The sequence below is a fragment of the Scatophagus argus genome, chromosome 14 (genome assembly GCF_020382885.2).
Source record: "Scatophagus argus isolate fScaArg1 chromosome 14, fScaArg1.pri, whole genome shotgun sequence".
NCBI lineage: Eukaryota > Metazoa > Chordata > Actinopteri > Scatophagidae > Scatophagus > Scatophagus argus.
This window is the reverse complement of record NC_058506.1, coordinates 16,406,192-16,417,337: the sequence shown is the minus strand read 5'-3', so window position 1 is coordinate 16,417,337 and position 11,146 is coordinate 16,406,192. Positions and strand designations below refer to the sequence as shown.

At 39.2% G+C, this 11,146-nt stretch overlaps 1 protein-coding gene across 2 annotated transcripts in view; it reads right to left on the bottom strand.

Moving 5' to 3' along the window:
• Positions 1–11,146, bottom strand: part of sh3pxd2b (SH3 and PX domains 2B) — a 33,884-nt gene that overhangs the window by 3,315 nt on the left and 19,423 nt on the right. The window contains exons 5-13 of one of the 2 annotated variants that reach the window (XM_046410081.1): positions 9,663–9,754; positions 6,152–6,177; positions 5,652–5,687; positions 3,877–4,008; positions 2,920–3,021; positions 1,205–1,322; positions 777–982; positions 325–371; positions 88–213 (exon numbers count right to left, since the gene is read on the bottom strand). In XM_046410081.1, coding sequence (XP_046266037.1) covers positions 88–213; positions 325–371; positions 777–982; positions 1,205–1,322; positions 2,920–3,021; positions 3,877–4,008; positions 5,652–5,687; positions 6,152–6,177; positions 9,663–9,754 — 885 coding nt within the window. The remainder of the gene's footprint in view (positions 1–87; positions 214–324; positions 372–776; positions 983–1,204; positions 1,323–2,919; positions 3,022–3,876; positions 4,009–5,651; positions 5,688–6,151; positions 6,178–9,662; positions 9,755–11,146) is intronic. The other variant, XM_046410082.1, reaches the window with a different exon arrangement.

The following is an 11,146-nucleotide window of genomic DNA, read 5'->3' as shown; positions in this document are numbered from 1 at the left end:
AACTTAAGTTCTAATAAGATAAAGGAATGTGAAGATATTTACTTTACGATATTATTTTAATACAACTTAAGGAGGAGCCTGACCAACCTCGACTTTGACTCCAGCTTGGAAGCTAATGCCATCGGGAATAGTGGTCTGAAAGTCTGCTATGGTGTAGAACTCTTCCTCAACCTGGGGGGGAATGGGCGGCTTGGGTAGGTTTGTACCACGTGGCTTTAAAAATGTAAGAAACAATAAAGGTTAAGTCAAAGAAAACTTTTTTGTTTAGAAAAATCAAGAGCTATCCCTCAGTACAATAGATTTCATTTGAATGGGATCTCTTACAATGGTAAGATCTCTGCGTGGTGGTGGTCTGTGTCTTGATCCTACTTCTGTGGGGGTAGAAAAAGACATTAAGTAATCAATGACATGTTGAGTTGTACACTTCCAAAGCAGTAGTGCACAACCCTTTTGGAAACTTGCAATCTATGCACTACAAAATTCTTACACATTTTGCATTCAGATTTTCATTTCCATTTGGTTTTGGTAATAAATGTTGAGTATGCTGACTGTGGCGTGGCAATAAGATTGTAGCCTTAAGTAAATCAGTACATTTTCAAATGATAGAGGTTTAATCTACAGGTATGTATTTGTATACTTTTTAGAATGTCCCTGCATATCCTTCTATTGTTTATTTTGAAATTAAAGACAGATTTAAAAGTTAAAGTGTTTCAGCAGCAAAACATATTAAAAGGAAATGAAAAGTTACTAGATTTAAAGAATACAACACAACCTACTTTTGTCAGAGAAAAACGAAAGTCGGTTTTCTTTTTGGCTGTTGTCTCGATTCTCTCTGGCTGCATTGTTTTGTTGGTTCTGTTTAGCAACCCCATCTAGGTCGTTGGTACTGGCGTGAGCAGCAGCACCAGCTGACAGCTTCTGGCTCTGGATGTCAGCCTTTTTCAGGTAGGAGGCTGGGGCCCAGCCCTCACGGCCATGGTACCTGAGTGAAGGAGAGATGGAAAAATCAGTGGCTTCAGATGAGAACGCTGAAAAAACTAAACAAAACCTGACTGGATAGACTTACTGAAAGTCTGTAAAATGACAACCCTTAGTATTTTTTTTTTTTTACCTTCCTCATTATTATTTAATCTAATTATTGATTAATTTTTAACACATTAACTTATCTTTGCTATTCCAGAGTTAATGTCATTGATTTTGTTACCTGATCTTCCACCAGCCCTCCAAATTCTTCTGAATCACCTCAACAATCATGCCCCTCTCCAGATCGATCTCATCCTCGTCTCTGGCCGAGTACGGGTAAATTACTGAATACTTCTCATCTGGGGTCACAAAAATACAATATTGATAAATATAAGAGTATAATGTCTATTTTGAAGATCACTATGTACAGGCTCACAAACAGGGGAACACAATGCTGCTGTAGGATCATAGCTTGGGAGACAAAGCACAAGGTGATACGCATTATTCAATAAATGTTTTTCAGCGTTTCAAAGTTTATGCTGCAATGTTTAACTTTCTTAACATTTAAACTGCAGCAGAGATGTCAGAGTGTATAGTGTTGCATTTATGAAACAGTTTAAGCTTCTTGTTGTTTGTATGCAGGGAAAATGACTGCAACCAGTTAATGAATAGGTTGCAGACATTTTGATTTAAGGTGATATACTAGAATTGGTACAGAAATACATTGGTTTTACTTTAGGTAACTGAGGCAAGGCTTGAGCACCATCTTGTGGAGTTAGAAGATGTAAGATACACACATGTGCAACACATAAAACACACATTCATCCTGCACAAATACTGTCCACAAACAGGACAAACATGTTACTCTACTAGAAGTAAAGTGCCTATAGTTTATTCTATGTAATACTACAGATCTATCAAGTGTTTAATGTTGGTTAATTGGAATGCTATTGCTATGCTATGCTATGAATGATATTTTTCATATATCATTTTCAAAAATTTATTTCAGATTAAATGCACTGTTCACTTTGCATGCGAGGATTTAATTTACATGCTTGGATCTTTCATGCAGCAAACAACAACCTGCATACACATGAACAAACATGCAAACAGTTGTGTATGCAAGTGCATACACTCACAAACACACACAAGCACGCGCGCACACACACACACACACACACACACTTAGATAGGGGGAGAAGAAAGACGTGCGTTCCACCTTGCCCAAAGCCTGTGCTGAATAGATCCCCTAAAGTTCTGCGACGACCCACGTGCCTTGGCAGTGACCAGAATCTGCGAGGCACTGACATCCCAGCACAGTAAGTGGGGCAAAATAGCAAGTGAACATTACATAAGCCATCTGCAGGATGTTTTCACCCTAAATGAAAGCATTTTCAGTATTGGTGGGTCTTGTAGAAATCAAAGTTCTACTCCTGGCAGGCCTGGTACTGTTTTATCCATTTACTGACAAGTAAATCCTTCCAGGTTTGTGCACATTTAATAAGTTTACATCGTGGAGTTACAGGTTTCACCCAAGCTAGACAGTTTATTTTCCTTTGGATCACCTTTCCAGTATCACTGAACATAAAAAGTGCCTTTTGCCCACACACACGCACATGTCTTGGTGCAAACATGTCAAATTAACAAGAAGTAGCAATTTTGTCACGTTTGCTGCTTGAATCTGCACAACACCAAATCTTGACCACTTGGAGCATCTGGTATGTGTGACAGGAGTAAAATGCTGCTTGCCAGATGGTGTGGTGCTACTCAAGTTGTATTTTGCCTTTTAGAAGGCTACAGATAGAAAGCAGCAAAAAATTATTTGTTTAATTTCTTCTTGCTTTTATTGTCCCAAGAGTAAGAATTAACAAGCAAGTACATCTGGATTTGTGAGTAAATGCTAAATGTCTAAATCTAAATCTTAACAACAGCGCCAAGATGGAAAACTTTATGTACCTTCTTCTCCTGGAAATGTGAAGTCATCAGGGTCATCCTGTGCCTCAAGGCAGGTGGCAGGGACCCAGCCCTGGGCATCCTCCGAGCTAACAAACCACCACCCTAATGAGAAGAATATAAACACACTGATAGTGAAGAGATGTTGAGAAATTTTTAATAACTGAAAGAACAAGGGGTGTAAGAAAACATCAGCATACTTGAGTATTGTGACCTTATATTTTGTGATGTTGTATCAAGCGTCAAAAACACTGTATAAATTTTTGAAGAGTTTATATCAAAACATTTGTGGCTGTGTTTTGTTTTATATTGTGTATAAACCCTCGATCACCAGACTGAAGTGTTTGTAAGCTGTCTTCAGCCATTTGACCCTTGCTTACAGTACTGTAATATATTAAACCATAACCCATGTATCGTGATATGGATTGTATTGCCAAATTTTTATCACCAGCCACAGCCCTACAAAGAACACAAATATCCATTATGCACTTGAGCAATTTCATTTTTCAGTCAACGATGTTAAACAATCAAATGATATTCCAACTATGCTTACGCACAAGTCAAGCTTCCAGAAAAGCACGAAAATAAAATGCAAATTAATGCTGGTTTTCATCCACTACTGTTATATGAATACTTGAGAACATCAAGATAAACAGCTGGTAGCCCCAATTCTTCAGTCTGGTGCCATTAAACCATTGCAGAAGAAAAAAGTGCAACAAGATGACGTACTTACAAGGGCGCCAGTCAAAATTCAAATAATGGAAACACGTGCTGTTAACAGGATAGAAGTGTAGTAACAATGATGTTTTTTGTCTACCACAATCATTGAGGAAAAATAAAAAAAGTCCCACACACTTATGCTGGCAATCTTTGCATAATTATTATATTGTATGTTTGGTATGCTGTATCATTACTTGATAAAATAATCAAAGAGTGTATTGGATGCTTTATTGAACTTACCAGACTCATTTTTCTCAATGACCTCCACCACCTGACCCACATGCAGGCTGATCTCAGAGCTCTCCTGCTTCTCATAGTCTGTGACTGCCACATACTGGTCGAGGAGGAGAGGATCTCCTGCGGTGGAATCTCCTAATCAGGGGAACAAATCAGAACAGAGGCTCATTTAGCTCTGTCATTTTTTGCTGCTTTGTTATTGGGGAGGTTAAGGATGAAATCCCAATAATGTAAATAAGCCTCCTCTCATTGCTTTGTATGCTTCGCTGACAATCTGTGCTTATATCTGTTAACGTGATATTAAAGGAAAACCAACAAACTTGAAATCACAAGAGATAAAAGATACTGACCTTTAAAATTCCTTGCATCTCATTGACTGAAGGAAACACGACCTTTTCAAATGTCAGATTTTATACGCACTTAACTGAAAATCCAATTTAAGCACACCAAATTGCAACTCTTTTTTTTTTTTTTTTTTTTTTAATGAAATGGCAATTATAATTCCAAGGTCAAAATCTGAGCAAAAGCTTTTTAAAAAGTTTAAGTGAGAGGAGGCTTATCCGGAGTATGGAGATTCACCCAGACATGGAGCAGAGGAGGTAGTGGACGTGATTGGAGAAGTGGTGTGAGGGAAACAATGAGCTGACGGAGGAATAACGGGAGATTCAAAGAACAGGAGCGAAAGGTACAGATTTGAAAAGGTGTAGAGTGTTAAGGCAATCATCAATGTGGCTATGAATTCCACATAGAAACAAACCAGCACCAGCTAGGACCCACCACCAGTGTTAGCCCAGAGCCACCCTGAGGAAACACTCAGCTTTACTGCAAGGGCTAACCATACAACCAGTAGCACTATGGCTCTGATTGAAATTTCATTTACATATAATACTGAGCTGAATACAAAATACCTTTTGTTTGACACGTTGCACGTCTTTAAATTGTAAGGCCTTTGCAAGTGCAAGAATGGCGAAGAGAAATTAAAATCAACCATAGCATGTAGATCACTGAAGGTGTTGACACATGAGCAGACAGAAAACATCTCATCAGACCACAGTTCACTGCAATGTAAAAATCTGAAATGTGCTGATGGTAAATTTCTAATTGCGTGCTTCTCAAAACAGCTTGATACAACACAACTTGGTTCTCCACGCACATCCTTCAGTGAGCTGCAGCAAATTGATTTATTTTAACATCTACAATAGATTCTCAGTTCCATTCAATAAGAAATTTTAATATTAGTAATGTAAACATTTCTCAAAAGCAGAACTGAAGGGAAACTTATATCAGATTGACAGAGAGGGCAAAGGCACACGACAATTCATGTCAGTTGCAGATCAGTAGGCAGCCTAACCTAGACTAGTATAAACTCTAAATTGACCAACTAGGCTGAAAAGCTACCCATGTAACTCAAGATAACTGTAAAATCATTAGCTCATATCGTTAAACTTTACTAATTCTTTCTCCTGGCCTTTAATTTAACATCACTTGGCACACATACATGCATAAAAATCTCTTTGGTTTCAACCATTTACATCTATTACATTACATCTGCCTTCAAGAGCGATCTTTACTAATCTGTCCCAACACATACTTTCATACACCCAAGAAATAATGGGCAGAAGATCACCAACTATCTAGTACGCTTTCTATACAGAACCAATTACAAGCCCCAAGCCTTCAACAAAGCCACATCCCACCTGCCCAGGCCAGGGGAGGAGGGGAACAGGCCTCTCGCAACCCACTGGGCCACACACACAGCACGACCAAGAGTTAACTACCTCGCTTTAGGAAAGTAGTCGCTCTCTCCACAATCCCTGATGGAAAGGAAAATGAATTGAGAAGAAAACTGAAAACAATGACATGGATGCAACTTAAGAAAATTGGATGAATGGAGAGGATAGAGTATATATAAAGAAACTGTGAAACAATGGCAAGATGGTTTCTTTGTTAAGGGTACTATAACAGTCCAGGAAAACATTTGAGTATTGACAGACAAGAATATTTTGATTGGTGGAATCAATTTTTTTCTTTTTTCTTCTTTTTTACCTGTGTAAAGCTCTGACCACTAGATGGAGATAATACCATATTACTCCAGCTGAATTGCAAAAGACATGTATTCTTAATAAAAAGCAGTAAAACAATGTAAGTATCAGATTTCTTTTTCCTCTGCAGTTTTTTAAAGTAAAAGAAACAACCTTTTTTTTTTCATTAAATGATACCCTATTACCAAGGCCTCCTAATCCCCTTTTTATTTCAAACACACAAATAAAGCTCTTACCTGATTTCTTCTTTCCGATGGGTTCCCTATTAAAGAGAGGAAATTATTGCATCATTACCATGAATTACCAAATCCATTAGCACAGCTAAGGAGATGTAACCTTCAAAATACCATTATCAATATTTATAATAATTCAAATGATAACATGGATGTCACAAATTGACTTAAAACTTGAAAACAAGCTAAGACAGCAGCCTGAAACTTATAATACTTTCAGTGATTTGTTATCTTTTAATCAGTACTTTGCAGGAAATACTCTTGTAAAGACAGGAACAGGTTTATTCTTGTGTTAAAAGATATTTGGTTGTTGTGTTTAAGCATTTACTTCATTATACTACTACTGTTGTTGTACTCCAACAAAGAATGAACAGTAACTGTTAACATTACAGGTAACTGTTGGATCTATTTATATGCTACAGACACACCAGAAAATGATCCGTCTCTCTGCCTCCCTCTCCAATCAAGGCCGACATGAGTAAAGAGCCTCTTGATAGCTGATCTCTGAAATTTAGTCTGATGTTAAATTCAATACAGCATCTGCTGTGTCTGGTTTAGACATTAGTCAGATAAATAGACCATCACTCCACAGCAGCAGTCAGGAACTGATTCAACGTCCAGATGCCCGAAAAGTCAATGGTGGCCAATGCTTAGCATTTTACTCTTTCACTCACTCTTGTCTCTCCCTCTTTGTTATCGAAATATTACTCTCTTACTTTATGGCCTTCCTTCTTCCATCTCACATCTTCACTTCACTCACTCCATCTCCCCTGATCATGTTTCTTGGCAGCTCCTGCTTGTTTCGTTTCCTTGCATCAACTTGAATGCTCTCAGCCACATAAAGCATTGTTCTATCGACAGAACTGTTAATTGCAGAGGCTTGAGTCTCAATAAATCTTTACCCATAAGCGTGCCCATTAACGTACTATAAAAAGAAATCCCTGGCTGGAGAGCAGGAATGTGTGTGTGTGTGCAGTGTGTGCATGTGTGCTTTGTTTGCTGGTTTTGATTTGAGGTGAAACCAGGGACTTAGATACTGACTTGAATCCTTAATATAATTATTTTACTGTAACTGGTGTAAGCTGGCGTGCTGCAGGTTTGTTTTTTAACAGAAAAGAGACAAACGATGGGACATGTATCAACCCTTTTACTACAGGAGATTATTTGAATATTCACTCTGGACCGACTGATTCTTGCTGTCCTATTAAATTAAAAGCTATCAGGTGTCTTCATCTGGAGCCCCATCTTACAGGAGAGGTGCCACACCACAGAGGACTCAAACAATATCGATTTGAATTGATCACTAAAATCCGTCCTTCTCCCTTTAACCACACTCCCTTCCCCCCTCCTCCTTTCTTCTCTTCTCCAATGATGTCCCTTTCTGTTTCCTTCCCTTACTTAAACACTTCCCCTTTAGTGCAGACTCCTTCACTTCTCACACATTTTTACCCTCTACTTCCTCTTTACTTTAAATACTCCTTTCCCTCTCCTCTTCAGCGTTTCTCTCCTTTTTCTCTACTTTGCTGCTCTTAAGGAAAAAGTCCAAGATGTCCCTCTTAGTCTAGTGGATTTATAAGCCATGATAAATTCTCTCCCACACTGGCTCTGCTGTGTCTGTACACTAGCCCTGTTGTCAGTCAGCCAAACAACAGGCTACACTGGCAGAAAGCAGTAATCCAATTTCAATAAAGACAAACCAAGGTCTTTGCTATATTCATCCGCCTTGAGTAAATGCTCCGTCTCTTCCCTGCCTCCCCTGCCTCATGTTTGGGGTTTTGTATGAGGGGTAAGGAGGTATGTGTCCTTGGCAACCTCCTCTTGTGAAGGCAGAAAACGAAATGTGTGTGTGTGTGCGTGTGTGCGTCGAGATACTGTGCATACTGATCACACACAGATATAAGGAGGTTACTTTTTATGGGCGTCACAGAAGGAAAGGGTTATTACACTAATAAAAATATTGGGATAACAAAAGTATCTCAGCTGAGTGACACATTAACAAAATTCTGATTATATTATCACAGCCGTGAGCAACACAGAAAACCCTGGACTGCAACAGAGCAACAAAGAGCACACTTCAAAGTGGCATTAAATCCTATCACATTATAGATGACAATATGGCAGGCTTGTGCAAGTACCCATCTCATACTCAATCCCCATAACAGCAATGTGTCCTGTTAATTGCCCTTGAGCAAGACCCCCATCTGCTCACTCATTGTTAAGTCACCTCTGATAGACATCAGCTGAATACCAAGAATGAAAGTAAATACTGCACTGCCTTGCATTACATAATGATATGCACAAAATTTGGCGACAGAAAAGGTGTATATAAAAGTTAAAGTCACAATGTGTAGAATTTCCAACTGCATTATCAAAATGCGCGCTGACCTGCGTGCACAACGAATTAAGGTCTGACGCACAACAGATAGCACCAATTGTCACAGAAATTGTTTCATTTTTGTGCCAAAAAATAAATAAATAATAAATTAAAAAAACAGAACTACTTGCAAAAACCTAACTGCTGGGTTTTGGGGTCAAATACACAGGGAGCTACAGCATTAAAAATGGATCCAAAAATGGATCAATATTTGGAAATTTCACAAGAGTAACTGAAAAAGTAGTGCACAGTTAAGTGAAGTTCAAGTTATTAATGTAGTATAGTAGAATAGTATTATGTTTGTTGTAAGGGATAGTCTTTCATTTCTATGACCCAAATTTTACAACCAAGTCTTGGCAATTGAAAAACCCACTCCCCTCTATGTGTTGGCACTACATGCACTCCCAGCGTATATCACAGGACTTGTGAACTCAATTTCCTGTCAACTGAGGCGACTTCTCAACACTCAGTGCCACACATCAGTATGTGATGACACAGAGGTTAAAATGACTCAAGTCAGCTGACAGCTGCTGGTGTAAAAACCATGTCCAGGGTCAAAATGTGTGCCCCACATTATGGTCTCTATGAAGCAAGCCACCCGCAACCTCCGCTACCCTGAAGGTGCTGGTAACCTTAATAGCAACACATCTGTAACTGAGGACCGCATGTGAAGTTACATGTGTGTGTCAACATGTGCTGGTGTGCGCTGGACGGCTGGCAGTCATATGATGTCTTACTTCTGGCACATTGCAACTGTCAGCACTAGTTATGATGCTAATGTGTTAAGTGAGATTTACAACAGAGCACGCCTTCAAAGCATTCATGTCTGGAGCCTGATGGCTGAAGTGAGCTGCAGCTACATGCTAAAACGCTAACTAAGCATTTAAAAAAAAAAAACAAAAAACAAAAGACCCATTAGGTGTGTTTCTGCTTGAAAAAATCTAACAGGAAGTCGGGCAACAGTATGAAATCATATCCATTAGAGGGTGTAATGAACGCTCATTACCCGCAGGCTGGGACTAAATGTTGGCTGAATGTGACATAGCATTACATCAGTCAGGGGAACAATGGTGAGCCTGGGGGTTCCTAACAGATATGCTTGTGAGTGTGTGTATGAGCGTGCACATGTGTGGTACTTACTCTTTGGGCGGGTTGATATCTTCAGGTCTGGTCTCAAAAAACACTCTGACCTCCTCGCACTGGGAGATGTAGACTGGCAGCTGGATGAGGGCCTGCCGGCACAAAAGATAGCAGGAAACTTAGGTAATCACACACAGGTTAACTATAGTGTTCGTTGGGTGTCTGGTCTCCAAGAACAAGCAATTATTACATACAATATTTCAGAGTATTTTCAGACTCCTGCGCAGGGCAACATGTTACAGTGGACAAAAGGACAAATGAACTTATCTGTCCAATTAACTACCTGTGGACAATCTAGTTAACACAACTGTCTGTCCCTCACTTCACAATGAAGTGCTAATCTGACAGCATTATGTATGGTATATATGGATGGAACTACACTAAAATGAATATGATTTACTTGGAATTTTGCACAATTCCACATCAAGATTAAAAATATTTTCTCTTATTAAAATAATACATTTAGGAGGCCTGTGCAGCCTGTGCGTCCTCTAATTTATAAAATGATTTATAGATTATACTAACTGCCCCTTCTGGTGTTCAATTTCTTTGTGAAGAGAAGACAATTTCACAATAAAAGCACATTAATAATGAGTAAAATTAGTAATTTTCTTTTCTCTTTTTGCAGTGTTTTTTTTTTTCTGTTCTCCGAGCTCAGTTCATTGAGCGGTCTCATCTCCCTTCCTCCCTAATCTAAGGCCTCTGTGGAGGATCACTATCAACAGCAAGATGAATCCTGACAACACGGCCAGAGATGAAAGACAAACAGGCACATTTCATCTTTGTCTTTATTGGTGTGATCTATCTCTCACAGACACAGCCTGTCATGTTATCATATAGTTTGTTTCTGGCACTTCTCTTTATTCTCTCCTGGGCCTGTTTCATCTGCTTCTTTTACACTTTGAACCAATCAACTAAAGGGCAGCAGTCAAACAGATAATCGCTTCAACAACTTGATGCCCCAAACCAGAACACAAAATAATGGTTGCCAATGACTGACGACCTCTTTTACAGCACAAAGGAGCTCGATCACGCTTTCTCCTCTCCCTGGCAGGAAAAGCTCAGTGCTATCAATCAAACATCCTCTGCTGATTTTAATACTCCTAAGTGTTTCAGTTCAGTCATTTAACGGAGCAGAGTCTCTGTCTGACTCTTGCACTCTCTGACACACACTGATATAACGTCAGGGCTGACGGATATGGAATGGAAGCCAAAGACCCACTAAGGTGCCCTTGTCCCGTGTGCCACGTTTGCCTTGTCAGAGTTATGACCATAAGTTCATGCCAACAGTGTGTGTGTGTGTGTGTGTGTGTGTGTGAAGGAAAGGCGCAGGACTACTGCCATGAAATGTGTATAACTAGTGTTTTCCATTAGCTGCATAATCACACAGAGCGTGAGTGTGGCCATTTAGATGTTTGTTGATTCATGGTACATCTAGCATTGCTAAATTATTGAGCATAAACGTGACCTTGAAATCTTTTTTA